The sequence below is a fragment of the Lucilia cuprina genome, chromosome 4 (genome assembly GCF_022045245.1).
Source record: "Lucilia cuprina isolate Lc7/37 chromosome 4, ASM2204524v1, whole genome shotgun sequence".
NCBI classification, from domain to species: domain Eukaryota; kingdom Metazoa; phylum Arthropoda; class Insecta; order Diptera; family Calliphoridae; genus Lucilia; species Lucilia cuprina.
This window is the reverse complement of record NC_060952.1, coordinates 81629844-81647349: the sequence shown is the minus strand read 5'-3', so window position 1 is coordinate 81647349 and position 17506 is coordinate 81629844. Positions and strand designations below refer to the sequence as shown.

At 30.6% G+C, this 17506-nt stretch overlaps 1 protein-coding gene across 1 annotated transcript in view; it reads right to left on the bottom strand.

Moving 5' to 3' along the window:
* Nucleotides 1-17506, bottom strand: part of LOC111679362 (E3 ubiquitin-protein ligase TRIM33) — a 61099-nt gene that overhangs the window by 17753 nt on the left and 25840 nt on the right. The window contains exons 2-10 of the mRNA XM_046947928.1: nt 4061-5156; nt 3211-3492; nt 3017-3103; nt 2535-2938; nt 2302-2455; nt 1931-2223; nt 1688-1862; nt 775-1138; nt 527-654 (exon numbers count right to left, since the gene is read on the bottom strand). Of these exons, the coding sequence (XP_046803884.1) occupies nt 527-654; nt 775-1138; nt 1688-1862; nt 1931-2223; nt 2302-2455; nt 2535-2938; nt 3017-3103; nt 3211-3492; nt 4061-5156 (2983 nt within the window). The remainder of the gene's footprint in view (nt 1-526; nt 655-774; nt 1139-1687; nt 1863-1930; nt 2224-2301; nt 2456-2534; nt 2939-3016; nt 3104-3210; nt 3493-4060; nt 5157-17506) is intronic.

Sequence of the window (17506 nt, the reverse complement as noted above, 5' to 3'; positions counted from 1 at the left end):
TATCTATCTATCTATCTATCTATCTATCTATCTATCTATCTATCTATCTATCTATCTATCTATCTATCTATCTATCTATCTATCTATCTATCTACCTGTCTATCTATCCTTCCTACCTATTATTCTTGATCTTATCTATTGGAATTTTTCTATTAAAATCTTTATCTTAAAAATTCTCTTTCTACTAATCTCTTTACTATATTCTCTTTATTAAATCCACTTGCTAATAATAAAAAAAATCGAATTTGTTGTTTTAAATATAAAACTTGTTCTCTTCTATTTAAAGGAACAGGTCCATAATATCGCCCCAACGATAATAAACTTCTGAAATCCAATCTAAAAGACAATTTTGAATGATATTTTTTTTTACAGAAAACACAAATAAACATTGATTAAAATCCATTGATAACTTTGGTGAAAAAAATAAAAATTAAGAAAAATAGCAGAATATTTAATAACATTAAACATATAATTATTAAAAAAAAAATAAATAATAATAAAAACAAAAATTATATTACCATATTACTCACTTGATAGAATAGATAAGTATTCTTAAAAATCAAGCGAACATCAGCTATAAAGGAAGAAATATCCTTGTAATGATTCTGGCTAGAAGGATCCAGACGTGTGCGTATAACATCCAAAGACATGGGGCTATAAAGAAAAGTAAAGAAGAATTAATTTTTAAATATTATAATTAGAATAATTATTATTTTGTTAAAAATTTAAAAATATAACAAAAAAAAAAACTAAAGAAAGAATGCAAAAACTTACTTGCAAACAATTTCATAGTAAGCGGTATTTGAAGGTGGTTCCGGTTCACGGAAATGTAAACTCTGCTCATATTGACAGAACAATTCCAAACAGATGCGCTGTAGTATTTGCAATTCCAAACGGCTTAATTCACCCGGATTCTTTTGTAGATTATCAGGATTGCTGGCCAATTCCTTGAGATTCACACACAGCAAACATTGCCAACTTTCACTTTCGTCGGGTAGTGAGGATATAGCAGGAATATGACAATTTTGATGGAATACTTTGGGACATTTATCGCAACACATTAGTTCGCCACCATCCAAGCAAACGGCACACCAATCTTCATTTGGATCATCTTTTTCAGTAGTTTTTGTATTATGAACTTGATTAGTTACGTATTTTTTAGGGAATTTATTTTTTTTGTTTTGTTTTTTTTTTTTTGTTTTGTTTAAGATTATGTGGTTATTTGGTATATAATATATATGAGTTGAATTGATTTTTTTGTTTTTGGCATTTATATGGATTAAAGTTTAGTTTAATTAATTGATTTTATTTTTGTTTGTTTTTTTTTTTTTTTTTTTGAGAAAAGAAATAAACAAAGCAAAGTTACAAGTAATTATAAAAACAACTACAGCAACTAGTTTAATTACATGGGGGAATATAAATTGTTTTAATTATCTTGTTATAAAACAGATTGAGAATTAAATTAAAACACACAGAATAAATGCAAATCAAAAATGAGGACTAATAATGGAATTTAATTTTTTTGCTTTTAAACTTAAGTTAATCGTTAAAAATTAAAAAAAAAAATACTTTATAAATATAATATAAATATGAAGATAATTTAAGGAAATTATTTTAAACTTATGTATTTAAAAAGGGGGTGAAAAATAATTGTTTAAATTACTTAAAACTCAAGATGCCAACATACCTTCCTGTGTATTCGATAAATCTGTGGAACTGTGAACCTGTGGAGATGTTGTTTTTGTACGTCCCTCTGGCAGTACCTGCACACCATTGGAATCTAATTTAGCTATAGTGGCCATTAAATCATTAATGGAATCATCACGTACTTTATCAATAGGTTCTGTGAAATCTTTAGAGGTCTGCAACAAATGTATAAAAATTTTATAGAAAATTGTTGTGCTTTTTTGTGGATTTATTTAACTCTAACCTCATGTGTACTAGGACTCGGTGTTTTAGGATTTGTTGATGTTACATTTGGCAGGATAGAAACAGCTGGACTTAAGCCCAATGAGGCGGCATTTAATATAGAATTACTGCCATGTGCGGAGACATTGCTACCAACACCACCACCGCCACCAGGCATACCATGACCAGCTGAACTGCCTGTTGTGGGAGGTGTGGTATTCTTAAGAGTATTTGGTGATTTCAATGAGATTTTAAAATTTTCTGTTTGATGACCATTGGCAAACCTCATCAAGTTTGGCCCTTGCTGAGAGCAACCTATTTAGGAAAGGTTTAAAAATAAAAAATAAGAAAAATTTTCCATTAATAACAGTTTTAATCGCATAAAACACTCACAATTACTTTGAGCAGATTGAGGTATATGCCATTTAGCCATGTGTATACCACTGCCACCGCCGGCTCCGCCTCCAGCGCCGCCACCACCTAATTGTGGTGAGGTTTGTGGATGGCCGGCATTAAAACCAGGCTGGTTTCCGTGAAACCCCATGTTCTGTGAAAAAGAAAAAACAATAATTACAACATTGTTAAATAACGGGGAGGAGGGGTGGTGCTGTTCATCTTTAACTTACATTTTGCATGGGATTATGGTGCATTTGTGGTCTTTGCATGGCATTTGGTGATGGTATTTGTCCCTGACCGGATGAGGCCATGGCAGCTACGGCTGCTTGTTGTTGGGCATGACTTGACATACGTTGGTATGATTGGAAACGTGCGGCGGCCGCTGCTGCTGCGCTGTTATTCATAAAGTTTGGATTATTTGGTCCACCAGGCGGCGTGGGTGCGTAATTCTGATGCTGCTGACCCGGTGGACCGCCCATAAAATGCTGACGCATTTGAGGACCCATTTGTTGTGGCGATGGTGCTCCCTGTGGTCCTCCCGGATAACTGGGCGGTCCATTGAAGGGTGGCATATGAGGCGGTTGATTTGGACTTTGAGCAGCTTGATTATTTAATAAACCACGTAGGCTTATGTCTAGAATTTAAAACAGAACGCCATTAAAGTAATATTTTCTTAAATAAATATTTGTGTTGTTTCTCTATTGAAACTTACCCATATTTTGTGGATGTGTTGAGGAACTAACATGAGGCTGCCCTTGACGTTGCATTGCTAATGAGGGCGGTAAACCACCATAACGTACTGTAATTGAGAATGAATGAATAAATTAGTTTATTTTATTAAAAATTCCCAAAAACTAAAAGTTTTTATTTTCTGTTTTATTGAACGATTTTGTTGCCTACCCTTACCTGGCCCCTCACCAGCAAAACTACGATTCATCTGCATGTTGTGCACATGTTGTTGCGGTGAATTGCTGTTGTATAGGCCAGGACCATTTTGTGGACCAAATCCTCCTGGTGGTGGCGGCACACCCGGCGACATACCAGCCTGCATTCCCGGCGGCATACCAGGTCGCAAAGGTGGTGCCATATTGGGACTTGGCTGTTGACGTTGTTGCTGCTGGGGTGGTGGTGATGGTTGCGGTGGATAGGGTTTGCCATCGACAAGTATATTACCAAGGCGTGAAATTTCTGAAAATGAAGAAGAAAAGTAAGTAAATAAGTAAGTAAGTAAATAAGTAAGTAAGTAAGTAAGTAAGTAAGTAAGTAAGAAAGTAAGTAAGTAAGTCTATTCAATTTCAAACAAAATCAAAAACTCCTGCTCAAAGATACAAGCCGAAACGGCACATATCGGCTCCGGTTGGCCATCGGTAATATTTTGCAAGCCCCGACACCGCCGACTTCTTTCGGCTCAAAAGCTAAGTTGGCTTAAACGTAGCCGCTAATAAAGATTAAAATGCACATGTATTTCGGAAAATAATTTTACCAATTTGAGCGAAATTGCCACTCTTTTAAATTCTTATTGCAAATTAAAAGGAGTTGCCAATTAACATTGTGCTAATATTAAAATAGTGAAAACTATTATAAATGTCCTAATCCTTTCTAGATACAGGTTTCTATATAACAAACTTATAAGATCAATTTCTGCAGAAAAAGTTAAATTGAGCCATTGATTTAGCCGCCGCCGCCAACCTAAAATGGTTGCGCCGCTGCCGCCGATCATTTTGTATCGGCTTGTATCTCTGACTCTTGCACTCACCTTTTTGTAATTGTTGTATTTGACACATTTGTAAATCGATGCGTAACGGTATATCTGGATTTGGTATATCAGCCCGTTGACACTTCAGCTTCTGTAAATGTCTAACCAATGACTTTTTACTCGACAATATTGCATAATCACTACCCTTATCCAAAACATTTGCAATGAAATCAATACAATAATCGGTATTATCAGAGAGTGAAATGAGAGAATCTCGCTTATCGACCAACAGTTTTAATTTACCATCACAAACTTCATTCAAACGCATTACCAACTGTTTGCCACGCATATTAACCGTATTGGTAATTGTCACAACCATGGCTGTTATTTCTTTAATCAATTCTTTCTTTTTATCCGAAATCACCTTTTGTCGTTCGGCAATGACTTGCATGGCCGAAGTGAGTAAGAAACGTTTATAGTTGATTTCCGCTACCATTGAGGTAATCGCATGTCTTGTTTCGGTGGCAATTTCATGTGCAAACTTATATTTATGATCACGATGATCGCTTAACTGACAATCTCGACATGTTAGTTTTTCGCAGGTTTCACAATATAGCGACAGCTTTTCCTGAGGATGCAATACGCACATGTGTAATTTATCAACAGCCGAACTGGGCAATTGTTCGTTGTTAGCCTCCTCTTTGGGTTTGATCGTATGATCTTTAGTTATTTTTAAACGTTGATGAGCCTGCACACAACTATCACATATATATTCGGAACAATCGACACACCACGAAGTGGCTATGTTATTGTCCGAGCAACTGCTGCACGGTATATTGTTTGAGGTCTTTGAACCGATGGAATCATTAGCATCCGCTGACATATCACCAGCACCGGTGCAATGTTCAATTAAAAATTGATTATCAATAATGAATTCATTCTGTGAGGCCATATTACAAATGGGACAGTGTATTAATGGAGGCATAGTACGATCTAGTTCGGCGAATTTCGTACTCATACATTGTGAACAGGTGACGTGCAAACATTCCAGCAATTTCGGACGATCATTGATGCCCAGTGTTTGTGCGCAAAAAACACATTTTGTTGCAATGGGTTTGGATATATTCGATGATATTGAGGTCGATGTAGATTCAGACTGTAAGAGAGCAAAAACAAAAAAATATATATAAATAAGGATTTATTTAAACGTTATTTAAGAAAATGATATTTTAAAAAATAGTGTTTAGTTTTAAGCATGTATGTATATTAGTAGATAAGATTAGATTAATTGATATAGTTTTTGGTGTTAATGGGGTTTTGAGTAATTTATAAACAAGAGATAAGATTGCATTGCTGTTTCGTTTATCTTATCGTTATTTGCTTACTTAAGTATTATTATAGTATTTATAATTGATTTATTAGGTACACATGAGTTATCTAAAAACTTGCACTTTAAAATCTTATCTAAAGGACTTTGATAATGAATCAATCAATCAATCAATATATTATCACGAAAATATATGCAATTTAAAACTACACTTAAAAAAATGTATTTGACACCTATTGGAAGTTCGAAAAATGAAATTAGCGTTGGAAATGTTTTAAATACATTCTAGTCGTTCTAGTTTGTTATAGATAGATAGATAGATAGATAGATAGATAGATAGATAGATAGATAGATAGATAGATAGATAGATAGATAGATAGATAGATAGATAGATAGATAGATAGATAGAAAAATAGATAGATAGATAGATAGATAGATAGATAGATAGATAGATTGATAGTTATATATAGATAGATCCAAAACAGAATTTTAGATAACGCTATATATTTATAAATATTTTTTACTGTATAATAAATACCATATAAACTTGTATAGCATTTAAAATGCAATAGAAATATTATATATTTATTTCTTTATATAATTAAACTCTTTAATCTATATTAAAATCTTTTGTTTCCGCAAAAAAAGGTTAAAATAATAAAGTTTTGAGAAATAATGATGATAATAAATTTGAAATATTTATGTAAAGAAACAAATATTTTAAATAAGTTTTTATAACCTCTGACCTTTCTTATCTTAAAATAAAAAAAAAAAACAAGTTGTATATATATTTAAAAAAAAGATAAGTAAATTACTTTTTCTTTTTTTTCGAAAACAAATTTTAATTAATAAAGAATAAAATATTACACTTGCAACTCGTACAGACCGACCAAGAGTCGAAAGTATGAATTTTGTATTTGTGGCACAAAGTAGTGTAGTATGTTTTTGTTTGTATCGCATTGCTGCTGCTGCTGCTGCTGATGCTAGTCTTGTTGTTATTGTTTTGTAAGTTATTCACCATTTTGTGTTTTGTGACAGCTTAAGATTGATTAGTATTATCTTGTGAGTTTATAGCACACATAAATCTTATTGATTGATTATGTTCCTTTTTAAATGTAGACAATCAAGATGTACATAAATACATACGTATTACATACAGACAGACATATAGTACATACATTTCTATATTATTAATATGTACATGGAAGTATTAGTTATTGTTTGTATATAAAGTGTATATAATGTATCACGGAAATTCAAATATGAACCTTATACTTATACTTCATTCCAGGTCAAGTGTTAATTATAATAAAAATAATTTCTATATCAAATAAATTCATCTATTCTGAATTTTATTTTAATTTAATTAATATTTTTAAAGTTTTACTAAAAACCTATATAATTTAGAAAATAAAGAAATATTTATTTTTAATTACACACTTTTTGTGCCACTTCGCATTTGTCAATGTAACAGCTGCCTGTCATTCAATGACATGTTAAGTCTCTAATGGATGTGTCCATTTGATAAAAGACTAATTACTACAAAAATAGCAATTATTTGAAATATTTGTCATTGAACTCTAAGTGGCAAAAATAAAGGATCGATAATGGATTGTTAAAAAAGCTTTTTTTAATTTAAACGTTTTTTATCTTATTTTATCTTAAGAGATCTATATCTATCTATCTATCTATCTATCTATCTATCTATCTATCTATCTATCTATCAATCTATCTATCATCTATCAACTATCTATCATCTATCAACTATCTATCATCTATCATCAATCAACTATCTATCAACTATCTATCATCTATCAACTATCTATCTATCTATCTATCTATCTATCTATCTATCTATCTATCTATCTATCTATCTATCTATCTATCTATCTATCTATCTATCTATCTATCTATCTATCTATCTATCTATCTATCTATCTATCTATCTATCTATCTATCTATCTATCTATCTGTCTATCTATCTATCTATCTATCTATCGATCGATCTATCTATCTATCTATCTATCTATCTATCTATCTATCTATCTATCTATCTATCTATCTATCTATCTATCTATTTGCTGTAGGGATATTATTGTACAAATTATCGGAACATAAAAATCATTTTTCATTTGATTGGCAACACTGCTTTAAAATCAAACATACATTAACACCTTAACCAACCGTTCGATGTTTTAATACTCGAAAAGTTTTCTTAGATCTCAGACAAAGATTTTTGTATTGTACGGTGGCAGAACATTTGGTTCGTAACGCTTCATGCGTGAACAACTTTTCTTGGTTGTGGTTTTGCTTTGAATTAACTCTATACAGTGAGTAATATATGTTTGCGCGCATCTTAATATAAATATAAAATAATGAATGATGAACGATTGCTAAAAAAGTGGACCTTTTATTTTCGTTCTTAAAGTTACGTTTACATTATACCACAAGAATTATGATTTGTCAAAATATTGTGTAGAAGAAAACATAAACTTGTCGCATAAGTTCAGGGATGTAAACACTTACAAAAAAAAAAAACAGCTGTTTATCTATCTCAATGGTGCTGATGCTAAGTTCGACCAATGGCAAAGTTTCCACTTTTGTCTAGATTTGTTTGTTTAGAAAGTTGCACCGAAGTTGTAGGTCCATTTAAAATTGTTAAATCAGAGTATTCAAAAGCTTTTCGCCTTTAAGGTACAGTTATCTAAATTTAACTAGTTTTTACTACTATTCAATTTTAAATATATTTGTATGACTTTTGTGACAAACAATAACAACACAATGTGAATATGTGCATATATATGTATATGAAAATAGTTTTCTTTTTCATTGTTGTATTGTTCCCTCAGTCTTATCAATCATTAGTCACAGTGACGAAGAAGAGAGACTGAGATTTATCAGGCATCCTTTCAAATTTCATAATTGAAAAATTTAACAATGCAAATTGCAATAAAAGAAACATGATATTTCGATGATTTTTTTTTTAAATAAACCAACAAATGGAAAATTTATATTTTGTACGAAACCATATGAAGTATTTAAATTAAAAAAATATCACTGTAATGTTTAATTATTAAATTTTATAGGAATTTTCATAATCAAAAAAGAATAATTTATATTTTAAAATTAAAATATCTAACAAAAGCATAATAAATTATATAAAAGAGTATAATACCAATACCGTGTATTATTTTTCCAGTTATTTTTTTTTAATTTTTTAAGGGTGTTGGCTGTACTATAGTTTCTATATTAATTCATTTACTGAGCGTTCGGCATTCAGACGGCAGCAGAAGTTATTGAAAGTGCCAACGTACCAAGAGTATGAAGCCATGGAATGGAGCAAAGTTATATGATGATGAATGGTTTTCATGTCGTGAGATGTTGCCAGTGGCAATCATTTAGAGAAGCTGGTAAATGGCGTTTTTCGTTTAATACTAAAGGCGTTTTTTTTTTCCTCGTTTCATTTTTACTTTTTTCAAAATTTATTTTTTTTATTTAAAGTTAAAGTAAAATGATTTCACTTGTTTTTAAACAAGCAAGTATTAAATGTAATTTCTTGAAATGGTAATTATTTGGAGAACATTGGAAAAATTCTTAAAAGTAAAGTTTGAAATAAATAAAAAATAAAATAAATTTTTTATTTAATAATGTATTGACGTTTTCAAAAAAAAACTTTCTCTTTTTTCTAATAATTGTTTATTAACTAGGGAAATAAAACACAGTTTTGTAAAATAACGTGTTAAAATTTTTTTAATTATTTAACTGGCATTTCCTAATTAAATTAATTAAATTTTCATTTGTCATGTGCAAAATGAACAACAATAAACTGTTAAAATTGTAAACAAATAAAATTAAAAAGATTGTTACAAAAGAGGAAAAACAATCAAGTTTAATTTGTTTAGAAATAATTTTATTTAAATTTGTGTAAACTTGAAAGTAGATAGAATCTCGAACTAAACAGTATTGTTCAGAACTAAAATGAAACAAAAAATAAAATAGTAAGTAAGTCAGTAAGTAAGTAAATAAGTAAGTAAGTAATTAAGTAAGTAAGTAAGAAAGTAAGTAAGTAAGTAAGTAAGTAAGTAAGTAAGTAAGTAAGTAAGTAAGTAAGTAAGTAAGTAAGTAAGTAAGTAAGTAAGTAAGTAAGTAAGCAAGTAAGTAAGTAAGTAAAAGTTTTTACAATTTCATCCAGGTTCTAGGGTTTAAAATTCATAATTTTTGATGTCATCATTTAATTTGTTTTCTGTAAGAGACTGTCATCTACTGCAAGAGACTGTATCTACGGCAGACTCTATACTAGTTTGACACATTACTCTAACTCAGACTCTGTACCTATTTCACAAAATCTGATTCTTTATAAACTGTACAACTCGGTCAACACTAAATATATTTACAATAGACTGACAGACCAGACTCTTTACTTTATATACTCTTTATCTGTTTGCACTTAACAATTTTAGAATAAAACTCTTTCAAGATTACATAAACTCAAACTGTATATCTATTTCATGAAACTCGAGTCTTTCTAAGCAATAACATTCTGTCTACACTAAATATGCTTACAACATTGGGATATTAACAACAAACAGTTTCAGACACTGTCTATATCAGATAGAATCAGACTCTAAACAAGAACCGTAGATATACTCTGATTATATTTAAAGTTAAGTATTCGACAGCTAAACTCGAAGTAAGTAAGTAAGTAAGTAAGTAAGTAAGTAAGTAAGTAAAAGTTTGTACAATTTCATCCTGGTTCTAAGGTTTAAAATTCATAATTTTCGATGTCATCATTTAATTTGTTTACTACAAGAGACTGTTCAGAATAAAACTCTTTCTAGACCACTCTGTCTACACCACTAAATATGCTTACAAAACTGGGATATTAACAACAAAAAGTTGCAGGCACTGTCTATATCAGAAAGAACCAGACTCTAAACAAGAACAGTAGATTTAAGGTTATATTTAAGGTTAAGTATTCAACAGCTAAAATCAAATTTTTCTACAACAGACGGTATTAAACACTGTTCACACCCGACAGAAACCATATAGAATTAGACCGTGTCTACACTATGCAAACTATTACATTGTCCCTACTATACTAACTACAACTCTGTTTATATTAGACAGACATATAATCTGTCTACTTTAGGAAAACTCCAACTCTGCCTACACCAAACAGAATTATAGTCTATTTACACTGTTTTTTTTTCCACACATTTAGATACTGTCCACACCAGACAGCATATAAACAAGAACACTATATAATCTCTAATTATGCCTATTTCAAACTGAGTTTTCACCAGCCAGAATCGAACTTCTTCTACAATTAGACAATGTTCACATCGGACAGAAATCATGTAGAAGTAGACCGTGTCTACACTATGGATTGTATATTGTCCCTACTATACTGACTAAAACTCAATTTATAATCAAACTCATTTTATAATCTGCCTACTTTAGGAAAACTCGAACTCTGCCTACACCAAACAGAATTATACTCTATCTACACTGTTTTATTTCCACAAATTTAGATACAGTCCACACCAGACAGAATGTAAACTATAATATATACTACCTCTAATTACGTCTATGTTAGATTGAGAACAGCTAGAAGTGGACTTTGTCTACATCAGACATAATAAGACAGCCGACACAACTCATATAGAATAAGACTGTGTCTATACTAAGTACATGCAATATATTATATTATGCCTACTACACTGACCAACTCTGTCTACATTAAACAGAATTATAATCTGTATATAATAGACAGATGAACCCTATCTACATCAAACAGAATTATACTCTGTCTACACTGGTAAAGCTTTTATAGGTTTTATTGAAAATTCATAATTTTTAATTTATTTATAAAAAACATTTCCTTTTTTTAAATGGATTTTTAAGAAAATACAATTACAATCTAAGTAATAATTAACTTATAAATTGCTTTTTTTAAAGTCAATTCCTTTTAAGTTAATATTTAATAAAGTGTTTTTCCATGAAAACGTTTATGAATATTTTATAAAGGAAAAAATATGCAAAAGTTTTAGATATTTTGAAATTCATAAAAAATTCTCTATGATATGTATATGTATTGACGTTTATTAAAAATTTGAAATAAAACTAAATAAAAATAGAATTATGACAGTACATCACGTATATTTGTATATATAGTACTATGAAATCGTGATTGTAATGGATTAAAAAAAGTCACGTTTGTGAAAATTTTTTAAACACAAAATATATATGTATGTATTATTCACCTGTATTGGTTTAAAAAAGATCCCAGCAGTTCGTCAAAGAGTCAATGCACACGACAGCCATTTACACTAATGTGGAACCACATGGTTGAACCTAATTTCTATATATTCGTCACCAACGTACTCTTCGTAAACGAGAGTGAAGACAGTCGTCACTTTACTGTGCACTTGGTAAACGAAAGAGGGGACACTTAAATTTTTTTTGGAGTCACAATTGTTATTTTCTACTAATGTCTAACCATCTGGTTATACCCTATTTTAATGTTTTTGTTCATTCATCACGAATGTACTCTTTGTAATCAAGAGCGAAGACTGTCGCCATTTTACTGTACACCAAGTAACCCCCGGGGGTCATGTTACCTTAGTGAAGCCTCCACCTTGGTGTTATTGTAAAACCGGGTAATAAAGAGGTGGCCAATACCTCTAGTCTGGCCGGGACTAAAAAATTGGACAGTATACTGCTTGTCTTAGTCATTGCATAGATTGAAAAGAGGTCAGACCAGAGCACCTCATAATCTGGTACTACGTGCGTTTAGTTGCCCGTAGGACTATGTCCTGGCTGGTCATTAGGTTGAGGTTCCTTCGGGATCCACGTAGTGGCTGTGGTTTAAAACCAAATTCGAGGGAAGAGTAAGTGGCGGTTAAAAGACTGATGTAAGGTAAAGTCAATATTTCGGGAAAAGTTCAGTGCTGTTGCCGAAACAACAGATATCCCACAGAGGAGTGACTGTGGGAATAAGCGTTGGAAATGAGTTGGTATTAATTGTATATGGTACGGGTGGGACCCATCTACCTACAATGAATATGTTGTATATTATTCTCTCATTAATGTGTCGTATGAATAAGATTTATGCTGGGTTGTATGATGATGGATGATATGTATCAGATACAAATGATGCCATTGAATTTTCCTTCTTTTCCTGATATGTTCAAAGTATACCCTGTTCATATCAGAATTACTACAGTGTGTCCCTGTGAGTAAGAACAAAGTTCTCACCTTATTTGATGGATTCGTACTTCGGTCCACCCATTACTTCTCTAGGTGCTGTTGCCGAATCAACAGAGTTACCACAGTGTGTCCTTGTTAGTCAGAACAAAGTCCTCGGTTTATTTGATGGATTCGTACTTCGGTCCACCGATTACTTCTCTAGGTGCTGTTACCGAATCAACAGAGGTCAGAGATTAGATAGACTTTAGCAAAGTGCTTGTACATGGACCGGTGAAATCCATGTACAAAAATTGCCACCTGAATTCTTCATTGAAGGATTCATGGTCGATGGAAGACCGTTGTCAAGTCTACCCAGTGGATGAGAAAGACGACCGTGGGGTAGGGCATCATGCCAGGTGCTCACGTAAAACATTCGACATTCATTTGTACACCAAGTAAGCAAGAGTTATGTGACCAATGCGACGCTACTTGGGGACACTTGTCTTTACCCTAGGACACGTCAATAGCTAGTAAAGTAACTAGTATAAAAGTTAGTGATGTGACTGAAAACCAAGAACTCATTTGGAGATTACCATCCACTGACTACTCTTATTGCAGACTGTAGAGTGACGACTGACTTCCTCGTAGGACAAGGGCATGTTAAAATAGTTGGTCACATGGGTAGGCGCCAACATAAGTGGTATGTCAAGTGTTTAGAGTGGGACTGTCCCATCGAACTGCTGAGATATTAAAAGTTTCTAATTTAATATAGTTTTATCTATCTCTTTGTGCATTTTTGTTATAAATCGTTTAAAGTTTTCAAATGTCAATTTTATTGGAGATGCAAAACCCTTTTGCAATTTTTCTTTTTACCACTATAGTGGGGAGGGTATTATACGTTTGTGCTGATGTTTGTAACATACAAAAATATTGGTCCAATACCACATTTAAGTATACCGATCGATTCAGAAACATTTTTTGAGTCGATTAGGACAAGTCCGTCCGTCCGTCTGTCCGGCTGGCTGGCTGATTGTCCATGTAAACCTTGTGCGCAAGGTACAGGCAATTTTCAAGATAATTTGATGAAATTTATACCAAGCATGTTTTTTAGCACAGGGACGAAGCCTATTGAATATGGTTGAAATCGGTCAATTATTTCACCTAGCCCCCATACAACCGTACCTTCCGATTTGAACTTTTTATGCCATGAGTCAAATATTCTACTATCTCTCTTAAAATTGGCACAAATAAGTTTTATATAAGTATAAATGACACTGCAGATTTTCGTAAGGATCGGCCCTTATTTGACCCTAGCCCCCATACAAAACCCCCTTCAAAAAATGTCCTAAACGTATAAAATTGACTTGTAACCATTTGTATCGCAATGAAACTCAACAAAACTAACTGTTATTTAAAAATATATCCTTTTCCCAAATTTACCGAGGATAGGCCCATATTTGACCTATATAAAGCCTCATTTAGAAATTTTAGTTTTTTTTATCAATAAATTTCTTAAATATTTTGGATTTAGGGTAATATTCAACATAAAAGTTTCTTTATAAAAAATAAAAATGTTAAAAATATACTCATGGTGTAGGGTATTATATGATCGACCATGCCCGACTATACTTTCTTACTTGCTTTTTTATAAACATAAAATTTTCTTTAATTAAATTGCTTTTCTTTAAAGTATATATACACAATAATTTTGTTATAATTTAAATTTTATACACGTAATTGTTATATTTATAAGAATTACACTTTTTATAGACATTAAAAATTTCCCTGTTATAATATTATAAGGAAAACATTTTTTCAGTTTTGATTTATTATGACTTAAATTAATTAATTTTATCTAATATTGAGTGTTTTTTTATTATTTTGTAAAAGTTATTGGAAAATTATTTAAATTTCGAAATAAAACGTCAAATTAAAAATCCCTCTTTATATTTTATTACACAATAAACTTTTAAAAGAATCGTTAGTTATTATTTTATATAAAATGTATTTAATTGGAATTTAATTGATTGATTTGTATAGTAATATACTCTTTGTAAAATTACTCGCAGTATAAAATTGATTTTTAATTATAATGCGTATTTTTTTCGCCATTTTATATTTGAAAATATATAAATTGTATATATGTTTGTGTGTTTATTTCTGTATACAACACTGGTGGTTTAACAAAAACAAAAATGAAAAAATATGGCCAAGTTAATTAGCTGACTTGGTTCATTAATAAAACTGCTAACGCATTCTATTTGTAAGAGCAAATGTTCCAAATGGAACATGAACAAAAAAAAAAAAAAATTAATTAAATTATTTTCAGAAAACCAAGTAATTACCAAGGAAGGATAATTGCTTTATACTATACTAGAGTGGTATTATATTGTAATTATAAAATATTGAAAAAGAAATAGACTTTGACTGATGCCTATACTAGACAGATACAGACCATGTCTACACTAGATAAACTTTTATAAGCCAGTTTATACAAATTAAATTGTCTATATAAGACATAACCATAATCTACTACAGAAAAATTCAAAATTTTACTACAGAAGTCAGAATAGGAAAGGAACTGGCTGACTACAGTAGACTTATTCTATCTATACTAGATAGAAACTTTATCTACACTGACAAGCTCCAAAAATACATAGACACTATCTACTAAAAGAATTCTGTCTATACCAGTAAGAAAGAAACTGTAAATATCGAAATTAGACAAACTTAGATTAAAACTCTACATTAAGAATTAATCATCGCTAGAAAAATTCAAACTCGAGACATTGTCCAGAATCAGACAATGTTTAAACTAAACAAACTTTGCCTACACTGTACATAATATGTCTACAATAGGTTGACATATAATCTGTCTACACCAGACTGACTCTATCTATACTACAAATAAACTTTATCTACACTAGACAAGCTCAAACTAAAATTCTATTTACTTTATACATACTAAAACTCGGTCTACACTATTAACATTAATATCTTATTAAGGCTAGAAAACTTAAGACTCTATCTCTGCTAGACAAAATGCGACTGTGTTTAAACTCTGAAGAAACTCTGTCTGCACTAGACAGACTGACAGAGCGAATAGACTGAAATATATATAACCTGTTTACACTAGACTGACTCTCTCTATACTTAATAAACATTGTATTTGTCTACACTGGACAAACTCAGACCAAATTTTCTCTACATTAGACAGACTCAGGCTCGGTCTAATCTAAAAAGACTGTTACTATGCTTTAAAAAATTTAGACTACATATCTATTAAATACACAGCATCGGACTCTGTCTACACCTAACATATTCAATAAATGTCCACAGCAGAAAGAAACAGACCCTGTATAAATTGGACAAAACACTCTCTACATTAGACAGACTCAGGCTCGGTATACACTAAGAAAACTGACAAGAAAATTTAGTTTGCGTCTCTACTAAACACACAGCATCGGACTCTGTCTACACCTGACATATTCAGAAACTGTTCATAGCTGAGATAAACAGACCATGTCTAAATTGAACAAACAGAATCTGTCTAGAATGGACTGACTTATAATCTGTTTGGCACTAGACTGACTATGTCTATACTTGATAGATATTGTATTAGTTTACTGTGGCTCAGTCTGCACTATGAAAACTGTTAATTAATATGCGTTATAAATTTCAGACTATGTCTATACACTAGACTAACTCAAATATTAGATTGACTCTACACAGTATTAGATAGAGAAAATCTAATAATTTATACTGCAGACAGACGCAGACTTTGTCTACAGTTTTCGAACAGATTTTTTACAAGACAGAATCAGACCCAGTTTACACTGGATAAACTATTTCATTGTGTCCACTACACATACCCACAATCTGTCTACATTAGACAGACATAAGTTGTCTACACTAAGAAGTAAATTTCTTTGTCTACATATACGGCTATAGACTATATCAAAGCGAAATTTGTCTATTCTACAAAGAACCAAATTATATCTACACTAGTCTAACAATAATCCTTGATATTATTTAAAGGAACATGGAGTGTCTTTAGGATTATTTTATAATTTTACTTATAAAAACTTATTTTATGTTTGTAATCATTAAAATAATTACACAAATAAATTAAGTTTAATTGTAGTCTTATAAATGTAAAAATTTGTAGCTAAACATTAATTTCTTAATTAACAAAAAATGCTAATTTATGCGGAAATTGTAATTTGATGCTTAATTAATAAAAAAAATTGTTCGTGGTAATTTTAATTATTCATTATTTTTTTTTATAATTTTTAAAAAAATTAAATAACATTTCTTAATAACATAGTGATAGTAAAAATATTTCAATATAAAAAGAAACTTTCAGTTGAAATTGTATATAAAATGATTTTTCAAATTTATATATAATGAAAATAATTTCATTTTTAATTAAATTTAATTAATTAACAAATAAAGCTAAGCCCACAAATTATATCTAATTACTTTTTAATATTGTTAATAAAGTATGCTCTTACCAAAGTTCAAAGGTCAAGTGTAGCAATACGTAATTAAAAAACATTCTTGTATTAATAGGTTTTTCCCAGAATATAATTTCTTACTTTCAGTTAAGTGTAATTTAAGATAAAGTCGTCTATTAGATTTATACAAAAAATATTTCCCAAAAAAATTAGAACAAGTATTCATTTCAGAAGCCATATTATATATTCAAGATCTATAATTTCAACTATGGTTTCTCTAACCTAAAAAAAAAGTTTTAAATTACACATTTGCCTTCAATTTGAAGTTTAAAAATTGAAAAATATATATGAAAATACTTTCGACATTATATAGAATGATTGAGACTTTATTCTTTAGAATTATGTATCTATCAGAAATAATTGGACTCTGTCTATCTATCTAACTATCTATCTATCTATCTATCTATCTATCTATCTATCTATCTATCTATCTATCTATCTATCTATCTATCTATCTATCTATCTATCTATCTA